Source organism: Somniosus microcephalus, chromosome 8 (assembly GCF_052327205.1).
Source record: "Somniosus microcephalus isolate GS21.2 chromosome 8, FLI_Smic_1.0, whole genome shotgun sequence".
Taxonomy (NCBI): domain Eukaryota; kingdom Metazoa; phylum Chordata; class Chondrichthyes; order Squaliformes; family Somniosidae; genus Somniosus; species Somniosus microcephalus.
In genome coordinates, this window is record NC_140994.1 from 2,225,332 (window position 1) to 2,245,610 (window position 20,279).

Sequence of the window (20,279 nt, forward strand, 5' to 3'; positions counted from 1 at the left end):
GCACTAATATCTGTGAAACCAAATTGAATGCAAATCTCGAGAAGGGTTCCTTTCTTAAAACTGACTAACTACTTGGTGCGCACTTTACAGTCTACACAAGTACTGTTGAATATTCTGGGAGAGATGGGGAATCTTTGCAGATCTTTCTTTTGGAAGATGATGGAGGTTGTTTCCAGCTTTCAGAAATAAAGGGTACTGATCTGGCCGGTTTCTGTTTATTTTAATGTCTGTGTTACATTTTTAGATATTTTCCTTGGGTTCTCCTGTAAGTGGACCTCGTGTCCCCTATGGACTGGAGTATTCCTTGACCCACCCAATATCTAGGTTGATGTAGTGAGACTGAGCGGTTGAACAGAGAACCCAGTCACTGTACTCTGACTCACTGGAATATATCTCATACTGTCACGTGATCTCCAGTCAGCAGAAGAACACTAATTTATTGAACATTAAACACACAAATGGTAGCACTGAACACATACAGTAGGCTTACAGGAAATACTGACTTCACTATTCCTGGAATCAAAACACAAAGGCACCTCCTCTGTGCTAACTCTCAATATAAAACGGACTCACGGGTCCTTTAGTTCCTATGTACCTACGCTTTACCATGGAGTGCGCTGACTCATATGTACCTACACCTTACTATGGAGTTCTCAAATACAGCTGTCAAACAAATGTGTACTGTAAACAGGCCCCACAGGATGCTTGTAACTGAATGGAATGGCTTGACTTGACCCATTGAATGATGCATGAGATAAATCCCCGTACCAGGCCAACAGCAGCATCAGTCCACACATCACCACCTGACATACCAGACAGGAACATATTCTCTGCATCTTGCAGAAAGAGCTAGCAGTAACCAATCTTAACCCCCACGTGTGCTGTGACTAACAGGAAAGAATCGATTGTTGTCACAGGCAGCAAACAGAAATGCAAATCTCTCAGCTTCCACTGGCAAAGTTTATTCTCCAGGATTTAGTTTGCTTCACTGGTAAAAACCTGACCAATCAGATCACGTCTGAAATAGTGCTCAATTTGTGCCTCTCAAGTGGTTTATCAGCCAGGAAACAAGAAGATGGAGTGAAATTAAAATGTCAGCACATTTATACAGTCTGATTCACTGACTTGGACTTTGAAAGGCTGGTTTGTGGACGTTTATTAGAAATAAATTGGCGATTTTTGTCTGTAATCAACCTCTGAACAACAAATTAGATGAATTAATAGCGCAGATAGAAATTAACAGGTGTGATCTAATAGCCATAACGGAGACGTGATTGCAAAGTGGCCAAGGTTGGGAACTAAATATTCAAGGATACTTAACTTTTTAAAACCATAGAAACATAGAAGATAGGAGCAGGAGTAAGCCATTCGGCCCCTCGAGCCTGTTCCGCCATTTAATGGCTGATCATCCAAATTTAGTACCCTGTCCCTGCCTTCTCCCCATATCCCTTGATCCCTTTAGCCTTAAGAAATATATCTAACTCCTTCTTGAATATATTTAATGAATTGGCCTCAATTGCCTTTTGTGGTAGAGAATTCCACAGGTTCACAACTCTCTGGGTGGAGAAATTCCTCCTCATCTCAGTCCTAAATGGCTTACTCCTTATCCTTAGACTGTGACCCCTGGTTCTGGACACCCACGCTATCGGGAGCATCCTTCCTGTATCTAGTCTGTCTAGTCCTGTTAGAACTTTATAAGTTTCAATGAGATCCCCTCTCATTCTTCTAAACTCTAGCGAATACAAGCCCAATCGACCCAATCTCTCTTCATACGTCATTCCTGCCATCCCAAGTATCAGTCTGGTGACTCTTTGCTGCACTCCCTCCATGGCAAGAATATCCTTCCTCAGATAAGGCGACCAAAACTGCACACAATACTCAAGGTGTGGTCCCACCAAGGCCCTGTACAACTGCAGCAAGACATCCTTGCTCCTGTACTCGAGTCCTCTTGCTATGAAGGCCAACATACCATTTGCCTTCTTAGCCGCCTGCTGCACCTGCATGCTTACCTTCAGCGACTGGTGCACAAGGACACCCAAGTCTCGTTGCACTTCCCCTTCTCCCAATCTATTGCCATTCAGATAATAACCTGCCTTCCTGTTTTTGCACCAAAGTGGATAACCTCGCATTTATCCACATTATACTGCATCTGCCATGCATTTGCCCAATGACCCAACCTGTCCAAATCATACTGGAGTTTCTCGGCATCCTCCTCACAGCACACACGCCCACCCAGCTTTGTGTCGTCTGCAAACTTGGAAATATTACATCTAGTTCCCTCGTCTAGATCATTAATATATATTGTGAATAACTGGGGTCCTAGCACCGATCCCTGCGGTACCCAACTAGTCACTGCCTGCCACTCGGAAAAAGACCCATTTATTCCAACTCTTTGCTTCCTGTCTGCCAACCAGTTCTCTATCCAAGTCAGTACCTTACCCCCAATCCCATGCGCTTTAACTTTGCACACTAATCTCTTATGCGGAACCTTATCGAAAGCCTTCTGAAAGTCCAAATACACCACATCCACTGGTTCTCCCTTATCTATTCTACCGGTTACATCCTCAAAAAATTCCAGTAGATTAGTCAAGCATGATTTACCTTTTGTAAATCCATGTTCACTTTGTCCGATCCTGTCACTGTTTTCCAAGTGCTCTGCTATTACATCTTTTATAATGGACTCTAGCATTTTCCCAAGAGATAGGCAAAATGGAAAAGGAGGAGGGGTAGCACTGAAAATAAAGAATGGGATAAAGACAGTAGAGAGAAAGGATCTTAGCTCTGAAAATGAAGAAGTAGAATCCATTTGGGTGGAGCTAACAAACAGCAAAGGGCGGAAAACATTGGTGGGAGTTGTGTATAGGCCACCAAACAGTAGTGATAATGTAGGGCACAGTATCAATCAAGAAATTAGAAGTGCATGTAACAAGGGCAATACGGTAAGCATGGGGAACTTTAATCTACATATTGACTGGGCAAATCAAATTACCACTAATGGTGTGGAGGACGAATTCTTGGAATGCATGCGAGATGGTTTCCTGGATCAGTATGTGGAGCAACCAACCAGGGAACAGACTATTCTGGATCTGGCACTGTGTAATGAGAAAGGGCTAATCAATAATCTTGTGGTAAAGGGACCTTTAGGGACAAGTGACCATAATATGATTGAATTTTACATTAAGTTTGAGAGTGATGTAGTCCAATCTGAAACTAAGGTCTTCAATCTAAACAGAGGAAACTACAAGGGTATGAGGGACAAGTTGGCCATGGTAGATTGGGAGACTACACTAAAAGGTACGAAGGTGGACATACAATGGCTAACATTCAAGGAAATAATGCATAACTTGCAACAAACATATATTCCTCTAGGGCATAAAACCCCAAAAGGAAAAGTTATCCAACCATGGCTAACAAAAGAAATGAAAGCTAGTATTAAGTCAAAGGAGGAAGCTTATAAAGTTGCCAGAAAAAGCGGTCAGCCTGAGGATTGGGATCTGTTTAGAAATCAGCAAAGGGGGACCAAGAAATTGATAAAGAAAGGGAAAATGGAATACGAGCACAAACTAGCGAAAAATATAAAAACGGATTGTAAAAGCTTCTATAGGTATGTGAAAAGGAAAAGACTGGCAAAGGTAAATGTAGGTCCTTTACAGTCAGAGACAGGAGAATTTATAATGGGGAATGAGGAAATGGCAGAGAAATTAAATAAATACTTTATTTCTGTCTTCACAGAGGAAGACACAAAAAACCTCCCAGAAATACGAGAAAACCAAGGATGTGGCGAGAATGAGGAACTTAAAGAAATTATTAGTAGTAAAAAAACAGTACTAGCAAAATTAATGGGACTAAAAGTCGATAAATCCCAAGGACCGGATGACTACATCCTAGGGTTTTGAAAGAGATGGCCATTGGGATAGTGGACGCATTGGCTGTCATCTTCCAAAATTCTAAAGAATCTGGAACAGTTCCTGCAGATTGGAGGATAGCAATTGTAACCCCACTATTTAAGAAAGGAGGGAGAGAGAAAACGGGGAACTACAGACCTGTTAGCCTCACATCAGTAGTTGGGAAAATGCTGGAATCTATTATAAAGGATGCAATAACTGGGCACTTAGAAACTAATACTGTAGTAAGATTGGGCAGAGTCAACATGGATTTATGAAAGGGAAATCCTGTTTGACAAACCTATTGGAGTTCTTTGAGGATGTAACTAGTGGAGTAGACAAAGGGGAACCGGTAGATGTGGTGTATCTGGATTTTCAGAAGGCCTTCGACACAAGAGGTTGGTGAACAAAATTAGGGCACATGGAATTGGGGTAATATACTAGCATGGATTGAGAATTGGTTAACAGACAGAAAAGAAGGGATAAACGGATCGTTTTCAGGATGGCAAGCTATGACTAGTCGGGTACCGCAAGAATCGGTGCTTGGGCCCCAGCTATTCACAATCTATATCAATGATTTGGATGAGGGGACTAAATGCAACATCTCCAAATTTGCTGATGATACAAAGCTAGGTGGCAGTGTCAGTTGTGAAGAGGATGTGAAGAGGCTTCAAGGGGTAATCGACAGGCTCAGTGAGTGGGCAAGAACATGGCAGATGGAATATAATGTGGATAAATGTGAAGTTATCCACTTTGGTAGAAAAAATAGAAAGGCAAAGTATTTCCTAAATGGTGAAAGATTGGGGAATGCAGATGCTCAAAGGGACCTGGGTGTCCTTGTACATGAGTCACTGAAAGTGAATGTGCAGGTGCAGCAAGCCATTAGGAAGGCAAATGGTATGCTGGCCTACATTACAAGAGGATTTGAGTACAGGAGTAAAGAAGTCTTACTCCAATTATATGGGGCCTTGGTGAGACCACACCTGGAGTACTGTGTACAATTTTGGTCTCCTTACCTAAGGAAGGATATACTTGCCAGAGGGAGTGCAATGAAGGTTCACGAGATTGATTCCTGGGCTGGCGGGACTGTCGTATGAGAAGAGATTGAGTAAACTAGGCCTGTATTCTCTTGAATTCAGAAGAATGAGAGGGGATCTCATTGAAACATACAAAATTATTACCAGGCTTGATAGTGTGGATGCTGGGAGAGTCTAGAACCATGGGCCACAGCCTCAGGATAAAGGGTAGGCCACTCAGGACTGAGATGAGAAGTAATTTCTTCACACAGAGGGTGGTGAATCATTGGAATTCTCGACCCCAGAGGGCTGTGGAGGCTCAGTCATTGGGTATATTCAAAACAGAAGTCGATAGATTTCTGACTAGTAAGGGCATCAAGGGATATGGCGATAGGGCCGGTGAATGGAGTTGAGGCAGAAGATCAGCCATGATCTCATTGAATGGTGGAGCAGGCTCGAAGGGCTGAATGGCCTACTCCTGCTCCTATTTCTAATGTTCTTATGCAATGACCCAGCCTCCACGGCTCTCTAGGGCAGAGACTTCCACAGATTTACGACCCTCTGAGAGAAGAAATTCCTCCTCATCTCAGTTCTAAAAGGGTGACCCTTTATTCTGAAACTATGCCCCCGAGTTCTAGATTTCCCCACGAAGGGAAACATCCTCTCTGCATCTACCCTGTCGAGCCCCCTCAGTATCTTATATGTTTCAATAAGATCACCTCTCATTCTTCTAAATTCCAATGAGTATAGACCCAACCTGCTCAACCTTTCTTCATAAGTCAACCCCCTCATCTCAAGAATCAACCATGTGAATTGTCTCTGAACTGCCTCCAATGCAAGTTTAACCTTCCTGAAATAAGACCAAAACTGTATGCAGTACTCAAGGTGTGGTCTCACCAATACCCTGTACAGTTGTAGCAGGACTTCCCTGCTTTTATACTCGAACCCCCTTGCAATAAAGGCCAACATTTCATTTGCCTCTTTGATTACTTGCTGTACCTGCATGCTAACTTTTTGTGTTTCATGCACAAGGACCCCCAGGTCCCTCTGAACTGTAGCATTTTGTAATCTCTCTCCATTTAAATAATAATTTGCTTTTTCTATTTTTCCTGCCAAAGTGGATAACCTTGCACTTTCCCACATTATACTCCATCTGCCAAACGTTTGCCCACTCACTTAGCCTGTCTATATCCCTTTGCAGGTTCTTTGAGTCCTCTGCACAACTTGCTTTCCCACCCATCTTTGTATCAGCCGCAAACTTGGCTACATTACACTCGGTCCCTTCATCCAAGTCATTAATGTAGATTGTAAATAGTTGAGGCCCCAGCACTGATCCCTGTGGCACCCCACTAGTTACCGTTTGCCAACCAGAAAATGACCCATTTATCCCGACTCTCTGCTTTCTGTTATTTAGCCAATTCTCTATCCATGCTAATATATTACCCCCAACTCCGTGAGCTCTTATCTTATGCAGTGACCTTTTATGTGGCACCTTATCGAATGCCTTCTGGAAATCCAAATACACCACATCCACTGGCTCACCCTTATCCACCCTGCTCGTTACATCTTCAAAGAACTCCAGCAAATTTGTTAAACATGATTTCCCTTTCATAAAACCATGCTGACTCTGCTTGACTGCATTATGATTTTCCAAATGCCCTGCTACTGCTTCCTTAATGAAGGACTCCAGCATTTTCCCAATGACATATGTTAGGCTAACTGGTCTATAGTTTCCTGCTTTCTGTCTCCCTCCTTTCTTAAATAGGTGTTAATTTGCAGTTTTCCAATCCGCTGGGACCTCTCCAGAGTCCAGGGAATTTTGGTATATTGCAACCAATGCATCCACTATCTCTGCAGCCACTCCTTTTAAGACCCTGGGATGCAGGCCATCTGGTCCAGGGGACTTGTCACCTTTTAGTCCCATTATTTTACCAAGTACTATTTCCTTAGTGATAGTGATTGTCTTTAGTTCCCCCCTCCCTGTGGCCCCTTGATTGTCCATTATTGGGATGTTGTTAGTGTCTTCTACCGTGAAGACAGATACAAACTATTTGTTCAGAGTCTCTGCCATTTCCCCGTTCCCCATTATTAATTCCCCAGTCTCATCCTCTAAGGGACCAATGTTTACTTTAGCTACCCTCTTCCTTTTTATATACCTGTAGAAGTTCTTACTTTGTTTTAATATTTCTTACCAGTTTACTCTCATAATTCATCTTCTCTCTCTCTTTATTTTTTTTAGTCATCCTTTGCTGGTTTTTAAAATTTCCCAATCCTCTGGCCTCCCACCAATCTTGGCAACATTGTATGCCTTTGTTTTCAATTTGATACCATCCTTTACTTCCTTGGTTAGCCACGGATGGTGCTCCTTTCTCTTACAATCTTTCTTTCTCACTGGAATATATTTTTGTTGAGAGTTATGAAATATCTCCTTAAATGTCTGCCACTGCATTTCAACTGTCTTACCTTTTAATTTATTTTTCCAGTCCACTTTAGCCAGTTCTGCCCTCATGCCATTGTAATTGCTTTTGTTTAAGATCTGGTTTGAGATACAACTTTCTCACCCTCCAACTGAATTTGAAATTCAACCATGTTATGATCACTCTTTCCTAGAGGATCCTTTACTATGAGATCATTTATTAATTCTGTCTCATTACAGAGTACCAGATCCAAAATAGCCTGCTCCCTGGTTGGTCCCATTACATACTGTTCTAGGAAACCATCCCGGATACACTCTATGAACTCTTCCTCAAGGCTACCATGGCCAATTTGATTTGTCCAATCAATATGGAGATTAAAATCACCCATGATTATTACCGTACCTTTTTTTTTTTACAGGCCTCCATTATTTGTTGATTTATACTCTGTCCAACAGTATGCTACTGTTCGGGAGCCTGTAGACTATGCCCACCAGAGACTTTTTCCCCTTATTGGCACAGAAATTCTGGTTGAAGGCTTCCCGCGGGCGTAAGCCCCCGACCTGCACAAACGAACCGCGCCGACCGCAACGCTCTGGGCCGGCGTAGAATTCTGTTAATGTGCCTCCTTAAACTGCCGGTGTGCTGGGCAGGCGTATCTCAGGGGCGCAGCTAGTTCGCAGCATCCCTGGGATCACGTGGGCCATCGGGAGCCAATCAGAGCAGGGAATCTCCATTCATAGATTTGACAGGAAGACCTGTCAAATCTGTGAATAGAGATCAGCCCCAAAACATAAGTAAAACTTCAAATAAATTTAAAAAAAACATCACATATTTAAAATGACTATAAATTACATAAATTAACTATTTTAAACAAAAATTTAAATTTTTGAAAAAATAATTAAAGTTTTTAACGGGGCTAAAAATAAACTTACCTTTCTTTAAAGTATTTTAAAATGATAAATCTGTGGGAAAAAATTTTTTTTTTTTTACTTTCTTAAACTATTAGCCTGCTAAAAGCAGGCCTAGCACCTGCTTTTCTAGGCGCGGCTGTTCCCGACTTACCTGGACTCAAGCCAGTCTGAAAAAAATGGAAGTTTGATACGTACGCGCTGCCTATCCGTCGCAGGCGTTTGTCCTGGGAAGCCCTTTCTGCAGAGAACGTAAGTGCCAGTTTCCAGCGCATGTGCAGTGCAAGTGTAAAACCGGCACTTCCGTTGGCCCTACGGGTGAGTACACAGCGCGTACACACCTGTAGGGAACGGAATTTCTAGGCCAATATTTTTTATCTCCACCCAAACCGATTCTACATCTTGATCTTCTGAGCCAATATCACTTCTCACCACTGCACTGATCCCATCCTTTACCAACGAAGCCACCCCACCTCCCTTTCCTTTCTGTCTATCCTTCTGAATTGTCAAATACCCTGGAGTATTCAGTTCCCAGCCCTGGTCACCTTGCAACCATGTCTCTGTAATGGCGATCAGATCATACCCATTTGTATCTATTTGTGCCGTCAACTCATCTATCTTGTTACGAATGCTGCGTACATTCAGATATAGAGCTTTTAACTTTGTCTTTTTACAATTTCTCCTTGTTTTGGCCCCATTTTCTGTTGCACTCTTATTTTTAAACATTCTGTCCCTTCCTGTCACACTCTGGTTATTATTTCCCCCATCTCTACACTGCTCTAGTGTTTTCTCATTCCTCATTGACTGTTTAAATTCCTGCTTACCTGGATCCTCCCCCCCACCCCCCACTATTTAGTTTAAAGCCCTCTCTACAGCCCTAGTTTTTCGATTCGCCAGGATTCTAGCCCCAGCATGGTTCAAGTGATGCCCGTCCAAACGGAACAGCTCCATCTTATCCCAGTACTGGTGCCGGTGCCCCACGAATCGAAACCCATTTCTCCCACACCTTTGAGCCACTCGTTCATTTCTCTGGTTTCCCACCAGTTTTAAATGTCCATTTCTGACAATGTTGCCGTTAAACCACAGGGAAAACTCCCTTGCCCTGTTCCCAAAAAGGTTCAAATCACTCTCAGTGGATTTAGCAAGTCCATATAAATTCCTGCGTGCTGTTTTAACACATTTACTGATCCATTTAAAGCAAACAAATTCTCAAATATGTTAAAACAGCACACAGAGATTACTGCACAAACCCGCTTCTCAGTTAGGTAGGTTTATGATGGGGCGCAAAGCTTTTGGTAGAGCGAGGCAGTAAATTTAAGGTGCACCAAGCAGCAACATTAACTGGGTTCTCCTCAGCCCCACATTGCTGTCATTCATCCATTGCCACACTCGCTATCAGTCTGGTTCTGGATTAGCCGATAGATGACAACTCCACATCAGCAGCAGAAAAACATTTTCTGTAACAAAACACACATTCTTTTGCTTTGCTACATCTGGGATACACCCCAAAGTAACCAGCACCCTTAAACTCTGTACAGTACAGTCAAACTCAGCCCAGTGTGTTAAACTACTGGCTGGCATAATGCAGCTACCCTGCAGATGTATTTATGTTAAAATATGTTTAAAACATCCCACAGAGACTTTATACAAACTCACTTCTCAGTTAGGTAGATTTATAGATTTATGATGGGGTGCAAAGCTTTTGGTAGAGTGAGGTGGTAAATTTAACGTGCACCAGGTGGCTACAATGACATTAAAATATCCACACATTCAATCACGGGGCAGAAACTAAATCTGTCATTTTTATAAAACAAGAACCTTTGGGGAGTTGGGGGGGTTTAAAAGAGTGAAGGAGACCCTACTGTTCTTCCCGAGACTCCTCATTTTGCCAGCTCAGAGATCCAGTGGCACACTGCTGGTACCCTGAGCCCTGACAGTTTCACTGAAAGAACATGATAGCTTAAGATCTGTCTTTGTTGAAGTGACCCCTAGTTTCAGAGCATTTACCTTCGATATCTGGCACTTCTCCTCCCCACTCCCAACACAATGTTTTCAGTTCGGCTCCTGGAGGTGGTATGGTACAGGTTCCACGAAAGCTCAGCACCCTCCAGGGCCTCATCCAAGTGGCTATTCTTCATGCGTAAGCAGTGAGTAGCAACAGGACAGCATCACAGCCAAGTCTGCTCCTGTCCTCATCCAATGTTCAGACACATGCACTTCATGCAGAATCGCTTTATAGTGACCAGGAGCAGGAACCCTGGCTGCTTTCACCCCTTCCAAGCCAAGGAGGTAGCATCCCCTACCATCAACCTGGCGAAGGCCATGTAACTCAGCACAGACCAGGGATACACTTACCCACAGAGCATATATCTACATCCAAGTATTTTAACTGAGACATGCAGTGACACAATGCTGGACTGCGACTAGTTAGCAAAGTTTACGTTGGCTTCAGAGGATATTTCTATTCAGACAGATATGCTTTTGTCAGTAAGGGAAGTGGCACAGTTGATGAGTAATGCCAGCTGCTAGTTACCTGAACATGCAAGGACTGCGAAAGCTCCTCTCGGATTCGTTTCATTTGCTCTTTTCTCTGTTCTCTGGGGAGTTTATCCACTTCATTTTTAACCTACAAGCATGCAGAGGGTTGGGGGAAGTACATTCCTTTTATACGGGAAGCATTCAGCAGTCAAGGCCACAGGCCAGGCTGGGTTAAATCAGCGCCGTTGTTTAGCACAAGGTTAAGGGTTAGTATCACCATCGAGAATCCTAAGCCATGAGTTGCTAGAGTTTTAGAATTCTTTGGATAGGCTGTGAGTGAAAAGGGCTTGCTGTTTTGCATACTTTTAATATGCGAGTGCTGAGAAGCTTTCGGCAGATGTGCTACATCTGGGGAATCAACTTTAAAAATAAATCCTGATAATTATAGAAAGAGAGATGTGGAACATCTCAAAACACTTCATATACAATTAAGTGTACTCTGAATGACAGTGCCAGTAATGTAGGAAAATGCAGCAGCCATTCTGCACAGAGTAAGATCCCACAAACAGTAATGAGATGAATGACAAGGTAATCTGTGCTAGTGATGTTAGTTGAGGGAGAAATATTGGCCAGGATACCCAGAGAACTCCATGTTCTTCTTCCAATAGTGTCATGGGCTCTCTTACACCAGGCGGGCCTCATTTTAACATCTTATCTGAAAGGCCGCACCTCCAACAGTGCAGCACTCCCTCAGTCTGGATTATGTGCTCAAGTCTCTGGAGAGGGGCTTGAAGCCATGGCCTTCTGACTCAAGAGTTGAGAGTGCTACCCACTGAGCCAAGGCTGACACTGATGTGTTACAGAGCAGGTTATCGCCAAGTATATTTTAATCTTGGAAGTAAATAAGCATTACTTGTACAATATATAACTCTCAGAACTCACATATTAAAAGGATGTGTTTAGACTATATAAAGTTATAGAGAGCAGCATGTTATAGTCTGCAGCAACTTAACCTGCCAGTGTGTAAAAAAGCACACCTGATGGATAGATTGGAATGAAACACTCAGGACTGAAAGTCCTCCTGCCGGACAGGATATTGCGAATCTATGGGGCGAGGGGGCTTTTCCACTGACTGGTGACGACGCTGCAGGGTATAACGAGATTAGCATTTGATTGTTTCCCTACTCAAGGCCAATCAGCCATCAAGCAGCACCAGGCAAAGCTCTACTGCAAAATGCACAAAGCACAGGTTTCCATTTCCAACACCCGCCCTCCTACACGCAGGCACTGTGCCAGTAACGGATCTAGCTCTTGCCTTAGAGCACTCGCCATGAGGCAAAGGAGGAGATAATGGGAGCAACAAGATATCAAATTGGGTTAAAAGTCAAAACTACAAATGTCAAAGGAAGGCGTCGACAGCTAGTTGGTGACTAAATCCTTCCTATTTGCAGTTAGATGCCTCCTTCTGACTGAAAGCTCGTGCTTCCTTCAGTTACTTAAACATAGGAGGGTAAACACTACACCAGGGTTAGTAGAACCGAGAGGACAGCCAGTTACCAAGTTAAGAAGTAGGATTTGTGCAGGAACAGCTGTACAAGCGGAGTTGTTCCTTACTGCAGAAGAAGAGGCTGTCCCAGGATAAGCCTGAGGCAGATACTGCAGTTGCTTGGTGCGTAGCTCAGTTAACTGTACACGGGCTGAAAAATTTACAACAGACAGCATGAGAATTCCTCAAAAGCTTGCAAGCTAATACTCTCAGCATGTAGGACAATCCAGTCTATGGTGGAACAGGAAGTCTCATTATTGTGCTGGAACCTGCATGATCTGGTGTGGCACAGACTCTCAGCTGACTGCACAGTGCAGCAGCATTCCACACTGAACCCTCAAGCTTGGTTTGTGCATTTCCCAGCTCTGCCCTCTTTCAACAGAGAAGGTGGCACAGATTGGGCTGGGACCTTCTCCGCGACCATCATTAGCAGCACGCCAGGATAGGCCGGTAAGAGACGTAGGTGAGGGTGGGGGGGGCACTGGTTCTGCCAGTCTCTGCCCACTGCTGTGCACTGGCCCATGTTCCCAAACCGCAGCACCAAAGGACTATGCTAGCACAATAGTCTGAAACATGCTGGAAGTAGCAGACATGCTTTTCAACACAACAGGAATTCCAACATGAATTTTCCAATACTTGGAAGGGCTGTCAATGCAAATGATGCTCTTCTCATCCCTTACCTTTTTTCATTACAATTTAATCCCACTGAACAGTGTTTTAACTCAAGCCTATCCTTCTATTTTGATAATCACACCAAGCAACTCTGCTGCCTCAGTCCTCAGTTATTGGAGATAGAAGTTCCAGCAGAAGAAAGACCTGGAATCACCACCTGCCACTCAGACACACCACCACCACACCACACGCCACACCACGCCAGAGAGACCCCAGTCGGCAAGGCAAAGTGCTCCAGCCAAAAAACAGAGACATGAAATGCACATCAATCAAAGTGAAATCAGCAACAAAACAATCTATAAAACATTAACAGTAGCAATACAAATAAAGCAGTGACAGCCTGGTACCAGAGCTGGGTGGTTCCTCCTGCACACACTGGGTCACCTGGGACCGCTTGGGGACACTGGGGCACCCGGGAACACGCTGAGCACACCTGGGGGGGGGGGGTGGGACTGGATAAAACTGGGGTGGGGGGGACACTGGGCACACTGCCACTGTGACTACTGTGAAGATCAAACTCTGATGCTCAGCACTAGCCAATCTTACAAGTGACATGGGCAGTACAGATACTATACCTGCCTCTGGTACCAGTTTCCACTGAACAACAACACAATGCAACATGGCGTCATTATATCAGAGGGCCAACCCATACACCACTTACCTGCACAAATAGAACAGTTCCCAACCAGCAGTACAGGGCTAGAGAGGGATTGTTCTTTGAAACAATTCTGTGATCAACAGGAAGGCCGTGAAGGTTGGGGGAAGAAACACCGCCCTGCCTTGAATTTAGTATCAGCATCAAGTGTCCCAAGGTCTCCATAGCTTCCTCTAATATCCCACACTTCCAGGGCAGGTAGAGCAGGGTTAGATACAGAAAAATAAGGGGAAAAAAACACTTGTGGGCGTAGTCTATAGGCCTCCGAACAGTTGCAACTCTGTTGGACGGAGTATCAATCAGGAAATAGTTGAGGCTTGTAATAAGGGAACAGCTATAATTATGGGGGATTTTAACTATCATATTAACTGGACAAATCAAATTGGGCAGGGCAGCCTTGAGGATGAGTTCATTGAGTGTATTAGGGATGGGTTTCTTGAGCAGTATGTAACTGAACCGACCAGGGGGCAAGCAACCTTAGATTTGGTCCTGTGTAATGAGACAGGATTAATTAAAAATGTCCTAGTAAAGGATCCCCTTGGAATGAGTGACCATTACATGGTTGAATTCCATATTCAATTAGAGGGTGAGATGGTTGGATCTCAAACAAGCGTGCTGAGCTTGAATAAAGGAGACTATGAAGGTATGAGAGCGGAATTGATTAGAGAGGACTGGGAAAATAGATTAAAGGGTAAGACGGTACATGATCAGTGGTGTACATTTAAGGAGTTATTTTACAACTTCCAAAAAATATATATTCCACTGAGGAAAAAAGGGTGTAAAAGATAGCCATCCGTGGCTAAGTAAAGTAATTAAGGATAGTATCCGACTAAAAACAAGGGCATATAAGGTAGCCAAATCTAGTGGGAGGATAGAAGATTGGGAAGTCTTTAAAAGACAGCAAAAAATAACAAAAAGATTAATTAAGAAAGGGAAGATAGATTATGAAAGTAAATTAGCAAAAAATATAAAAACAGATAGTAAAAGTTTCTATAGTTATATAAAAAGAAAAAGGGTGGCTAAAGTAAATGTTGGTCCCTTAGAGGACGAGACCGGGAAATTAATGGTGGGAAACATGGAGATGGCAAAAACGCTGAACAAATAATTTGTATCAGTCTTTACAGTAGAGGACACTAAGAATATCCCAACACTGGACAAACAGGGGGCTCTAGGGGGGGAGGAGCTAAATACGATTAAAATCACTAAGGAAGTGGTACTCAGTAAAATAATGGGACTCAAGGCGGATAAATCCCCTGGACCTGATGGCTTACATCCTAGGGTCTTGAGGGAAGTGGCGATAGGGATTGTGGATGCATTGGTAACAATTTTCCAAAACTCCCTGGACTCAGCAAAGGTCCCGGCAGATTGGAAAACTGCTAATGTAACACCCTTATTTAAAAAGGCTAGTAGTCAGAAGGCTGGAAACTATAGACCAGTTAGCCTAACATCTGTGGTTGGTAAAATTTTAGAGTCGATTATTAAGGAGACAGTAACAGGATATTTGGATAAACATAACTTAATAGGACAAAGTCAGCATGGTTTTATGAAGGGGAAGTCATGTTTGACAAATTTGCTTGAGTTCTTTGAGGAAGTAACATACAGGGTGGATAAAGGGGAACCAGTGGACGTAGTGTATTTAGACTTCCAAAAGGCATTTGACAAGGTGCCACACAAAAGATTATTGCTCAAGATAAAAAATCACAGGATTGGGGGTAATATTCTGGCATGGGTGGAGGATTGGCTATCTAACAGAAAGCAGAGAGTTGGGATAAATGGTTCATTCTCAGACTGGCAATCAGTAACTAGTGGTGTTCCGCAGGGGTCAGTGCTGGGTCCCCAACTCTTTACAATCTATATCAACGATTTGGAGGAGGGGACCGAGTGTAACATATCAAAGTTTGCAGATGATACAAAGATGGGAGGGAAAGTAGTGAGTGAGGAGGACATAAAAAACCTGCAAAGGGACATTGACAGGCTAAGTAAGTGGTCAGAGATTTGGCAGATGGAATACAATACTGGAAAGTGTGAGGTTACGCACTTTGGCAGGAAAAATCATAGAGCAAGTTATTATCTTAATGGCAAGAAACTGGAAAGTACTGTAGTACAAAGGGATCTGGGGGCCCTGGTGCACGAAACTCAAAAAGTTAGTATGCAGGTGCAGCAAGTGATCAAGAAGGCCAATGGAATGTTGGTTTTATTGTTAGGGGGATAGAATATAAAAACAGGGAGGTATTGCTGCAGTTGTACAAGGTATTGGTGAGACCGCACCTGGAATACTGCATACAGTTTTGGTGTCCATACTTAAGAAAAGACATACTTGCTCTCGAGTCAGTACAAAGAATGTTCACTCGGTTAATCCCAGGGATGAGGGGGTGGACATATGAGGAGAGGTTGAGTAGATTGGGACTCTACTCATTGGAGTTCAGAAGAATGAGAGGCAATCTTATTGAAACATATAAGATTGTGAAGGGGCTTGATCAGGTGGATGCGGTGAGGATGTTCCCAATGATGGGTGAAACTAGAACTAGGGGGCATAGTCTTAGAATAAGGGGCTGCTCCTTCAAAACTGAGATGAGGAGAAACTTCTTCACTCAGAGGGTGGTAGGTTTGTGGAATTTGCTGCCCCAGAAAGCTGTGGAAGCTACATCATTAAATAAATTTAAAACAGAAATAGACAGTTTCCTAGAAGTAAAGGGAATTAGGGGTTACGGGGAGCGGGCAGGAAATTGGATGAGTCTAGGTTCGGAACGGTCATGGCCCTGTGGGTAGCGGAGCGGGCCCAGGGGCCGTGTAGCCTGGTCCTGCTCCTACTTCTTGTGTTCTAATTCTGTGTTAGATTTCAGGAGATGGTTCTATTCACAGGGATTAGTGGAGACCTCGGGAACAGGCTGCCAGCTAGGAGTCCTTCAAGAGTAAATTGGGCCTGTTCCTGGCTGGGGTGGAGATCACCTCTTACAGAAGGTAAGTACTGTAGGAAATACAGGGACAGAGTGATCTCCTGGATGAGTTTCGATCGCCTAGATGGGTCGGAGAGGAATTTCCCAGATTTTTTCTCCCAAATTGGCCATTGGGTTTTTTTATCTGGTTTTTCGCCTCTCCCGGGAGATCACATGGGTTTGGGTGGGATGGAGAGTGATAGTAGATTTGAGGTTAGGATCAGATCAGCCATGATCTTATTGAATGGTGGAGCAGGCTCGAGGGGCCGATTGGCCTACTCCTGCTCCTATTTCTTATGTTCTTATGTAAAGCTTCCACTACAGTGTCTCATCAAACACTCCCAGGGCAGAAAATGAGTCTGGTGTGTGGCGAGTGAGAGTCTGGTGTGTGGAGAATGTCTCCATTTGAAAAATGAAGAGAACCCTACGACGTAGAGAATCTTCATCATGTCCACATTCTGCATACACCATAGGAGACTGCCTAAGTAGAACACGAGGACAAGACCCCTGCGTTGGATGTGACTCTCCAGTTCCTGGAAAGACATACCAAAGTGACAGACGCCCACACTTACCACATCCAAGCACCCATGCCTCATCGGGATGTCTGAATTGTTCAAGTGCTTCTAACAGAGTGATGTCATCCCACCATTCGTTTATCCAGTCTCAGGTTGGAGATGATTTTACCCAGAACTTGTGGTCCATAAACCACAAAAAGTTATCAAGAATTACAGAGACCGTACATGTGGAATATTATAGCGCTTCACAGATCGATAGATTTCATGTTCCTGCACCAGACCTTGTGTTCTCTAACCTCTGCAGACCAACGAAGCCCTCTCTGTCCCTGTCCAGTTACAGTGTTGCCATATTCAACTTGGAGTTTTGGCAGGAACCAATCGCCAGGCTAGGCAGAGGTTAAAGTTAGCCGCAAGCTGACAGAGCAAGATTGCCCCACCATGATGTTACCCAGAGATCACCCTGCAGTGAGGAAAGGACCAGACAATCAAAAGGAAACGATCAGATGGACAAAGGCTGTCTCCTGGGAGCCACCTGGTCCTCAGACCACATGTACAGAAAGACCAAAGAGCGCTCAGGAAAGCACCCGGCCAGTGAGGAGCCGCTGGCCACTCAGCGGTGGTTAGAGATGGTTTCCTGTACTGACAGGAGGGTCGTTGCTGGGCAGTTTCCATCCTGGACCCCGGCTGACTTTATTGCCAACTGTCATGTGTTGGCCGGGGGCCATCTGGTTTGTGGATTTCTTCCCATTTATTAAAAGTGTAAAATAGTGACTAGAGACCAGGGTTAGTGCAAAGGAGTGAAGACAGGGTTATCAGTGACACAACATAGAGAAAGAACCTACGCTGTTAGCAGAGCTCAGACAGAAAGTGATTCCAGACTAATCAGCACAGCAGTGAATGAGAGTGAAGTAAAATCTGCAGTGTGCCGTTACCTGGAGCTAGTGGACGATTTCCTGCAAGTCCCGAGTTCCGGGCACTGGAAATAAAGAGAATCTGAACAAAGTACCCAGAGTGCCAGCTCAGTTGAAAGAAGAGTAAAGCCAGACCATGCACGTTACTGAATGGTAGAACGCCAAGCGTGTACTAATCATCCATATTACACACAGCTCTCTGTACATGACACAGACAGTGAAACCCTCCACCAGCTCATCCACTCAATCCATTGTAGAATCCTGGACAGATTACAACAATGTGACCTGGGCAGCCCTACGCAGAGTAACACTGAGAGGATGTACAGCTGCAGAACAGTAACATAGATGTGACCAGGTGTCATTACACAGCACTCTGTGAAAGGCAGTCTAAAAGCTGCACATCCTCTCAGTGTTACTCTGCTTAGGGTGACTGACCCGTTCATATCTGGGCAATGCCCTCTCAGAGTTACTCTGCCTGGGGCACCCCATCCCTTCCATTTCTGTGTAATAAATGTAAATAGATTTATTTGAAGATTTGCACATTTTCCTACTTGACAATTTATTAACCTACATTCTCTCAGACACAGGCACTGATCCCAATCTGTTGGTATCTATTGCTCTGACACGTACTGATCCCAATCGGTTGGGCTGTTTTACTGGATGGCACAACGCTGATCTCCAGACTGACTGGATTCTGTTGCTTGGTCCACAATGTCCCTCCCGCTCTCTCTCCTGTTGGTCCACAATGTTCCTCCTGCTCTCTCTCCTGTTGGTCCACAATGTTCCTCCTGCTCTCTCCCCTGTTGGTCCACAATGTTCCTCCTGCTCTCTCCCCTGTTGGTCCACAATGTTCCTCCCGCTCTCTCTCCTGTTGGTCCACAATGTTCCTCCTGCTCTCTCCTGTTGGTCCACAATGTTCCTCCCGCTCTCCCCTGTTGGTCCACAATGTTCCTCCCGCTCTCTCCCCTGTTGGTCCACAATGTCCCTCCCGCTCTCTCCCCTGTTGGTCCACAATGTTCCTTCTGCTCTCTCCCCTGTTGGTCCACAATGTTCCTCCCGCTCTCTCTCCTGTTGGTCCACAATGTTCCTCCTGCTCTCTCTCCTGTTGATCCACAATGTTCCTCCCAATCTCTCCCCTGTTGGTCCACAATGTCCCTCCCGCTCTCTCTCCTGTTGGTCCACAATGTTCCTCCTGCTCTCTCCCCTGTTAGTCCACAATGTCCCTCCCGCTCACTCCGTTAGTCCACAATATCCCTCCCGCTCACTCCCCTGTTAGTCCACAATGTTCCTCCCGCTCTCTCCCCTGTTAGTCCACAATGTCCCTCCTGCTCTCTCCTGTTGGTCCACAATGTTCCTCCCGCTCTCTCCCCTGTTGGTCCACAATGTTCCTCCCGCTCTCTCCTGTTGGTCCACAATGTTCCTCCCGCTCTCTCCTGTTGGTCCACAATGTCCCTCCCGCTCTCTCTCCTGTTGGTCCACAATGTTCCTCCCGCTCTCCCCTGTTGGTCCACAATGTTCCTCCCGCTCTCTCCCCTGTTGGTCCACAATGTTCCTCCCGCTCTCTCTCCTGTTGGTCCACAATGTTCCTCCTGCTCTCTCTCCTGTTGATCCACAATGTTCCTCCCGCTCTCTCCCCTGTTGGTCCACAATGTTCCTCCTGCTCTCTCCCCTGTTGATCCACAATGTTCCTCCCGCTCTCTCTCCTGTTGGTCCACAATGTTCCTCCTGCTCTCTCTCCTGTTGATCCACAATGTTCCTCCCGCTCTCTCCCCTGTTGGTCCACAATGTTCCTCCTGCTCTCTCTCCTGTTGATCCACAATGTTCCTCCCGCTCTCTCTCCTGTTGGTCCACAATGTTCCTCCTGCTCTCTCTCCTGTTGATCCACAATGTTCCTCCCGCTCTCTCCCCTGTTGGTCCACAATGTCCCTCCCGCTCTCTCTCCTGTTGGTCCACAATGTTCCTCCTGCTCTCTCTCCTGTTGATCCACAATGTTCCTCCCGCTCTCTCTCCTGTTGGTCCACAATGTTCCTCCCGCTCTCTCCCCTGTTGGTCCACAATGTTCCTCCCAATCTCTCTCCTGTTGGTCCACAATGTTCCTCCTGCTCTCTCTCCCTTTGGTCCACAATGTTCCTCCTGCTCTCTCTCCTGTTGGTCCACAATGTTCCTCCTGCTCTCTCTCCCTTTGGTCCACAATGTTCCTCCTGCTCTCTCCTGTTGGTCCACAATGTTCCTCCCGCTCTCTCTCCTGTTCGTCCACAATGTCCCTCCCGCTCTCTCCTGTTGGTCCACAATGTTCCTCCTGCTCTCTCCTGTTAGTCCACAATGTTCCTCCTGCTCTCTC

The 20,279-nt window shown here is 44.8% G+C and overlaps 1 protein-coding gene across 4 annotated transcripts in view; it reads right to left on the bottom strand.

Moving 5' to 3' along the window:
* Nucleotides 1–20,279, bottom strand: part of slka (STE20-like kinase a) — a 230,037-nt gene that overhangs the window by 32,761 nt on the left and 176,997 nt on the right. For 2 of the 4 annotated variants that reach the window (XM_085994121.1, XM_085994124.1), the window contains exon 14: nucleotides 10,759–10,851. The exons of the other annotated variants lie outside the window; for them this stretch is intronic. In XM_085994121.1, the coding sequence (XP_085850247.1) occupies nucleotides 10,759–10,851 (93 nt within the window). The remainder of the gene's footprint in view (nucleotides 1–10,758; nucleotides 10,852–20,279) is intronic. 4 annotated transcript variants of the gene reach the window in all.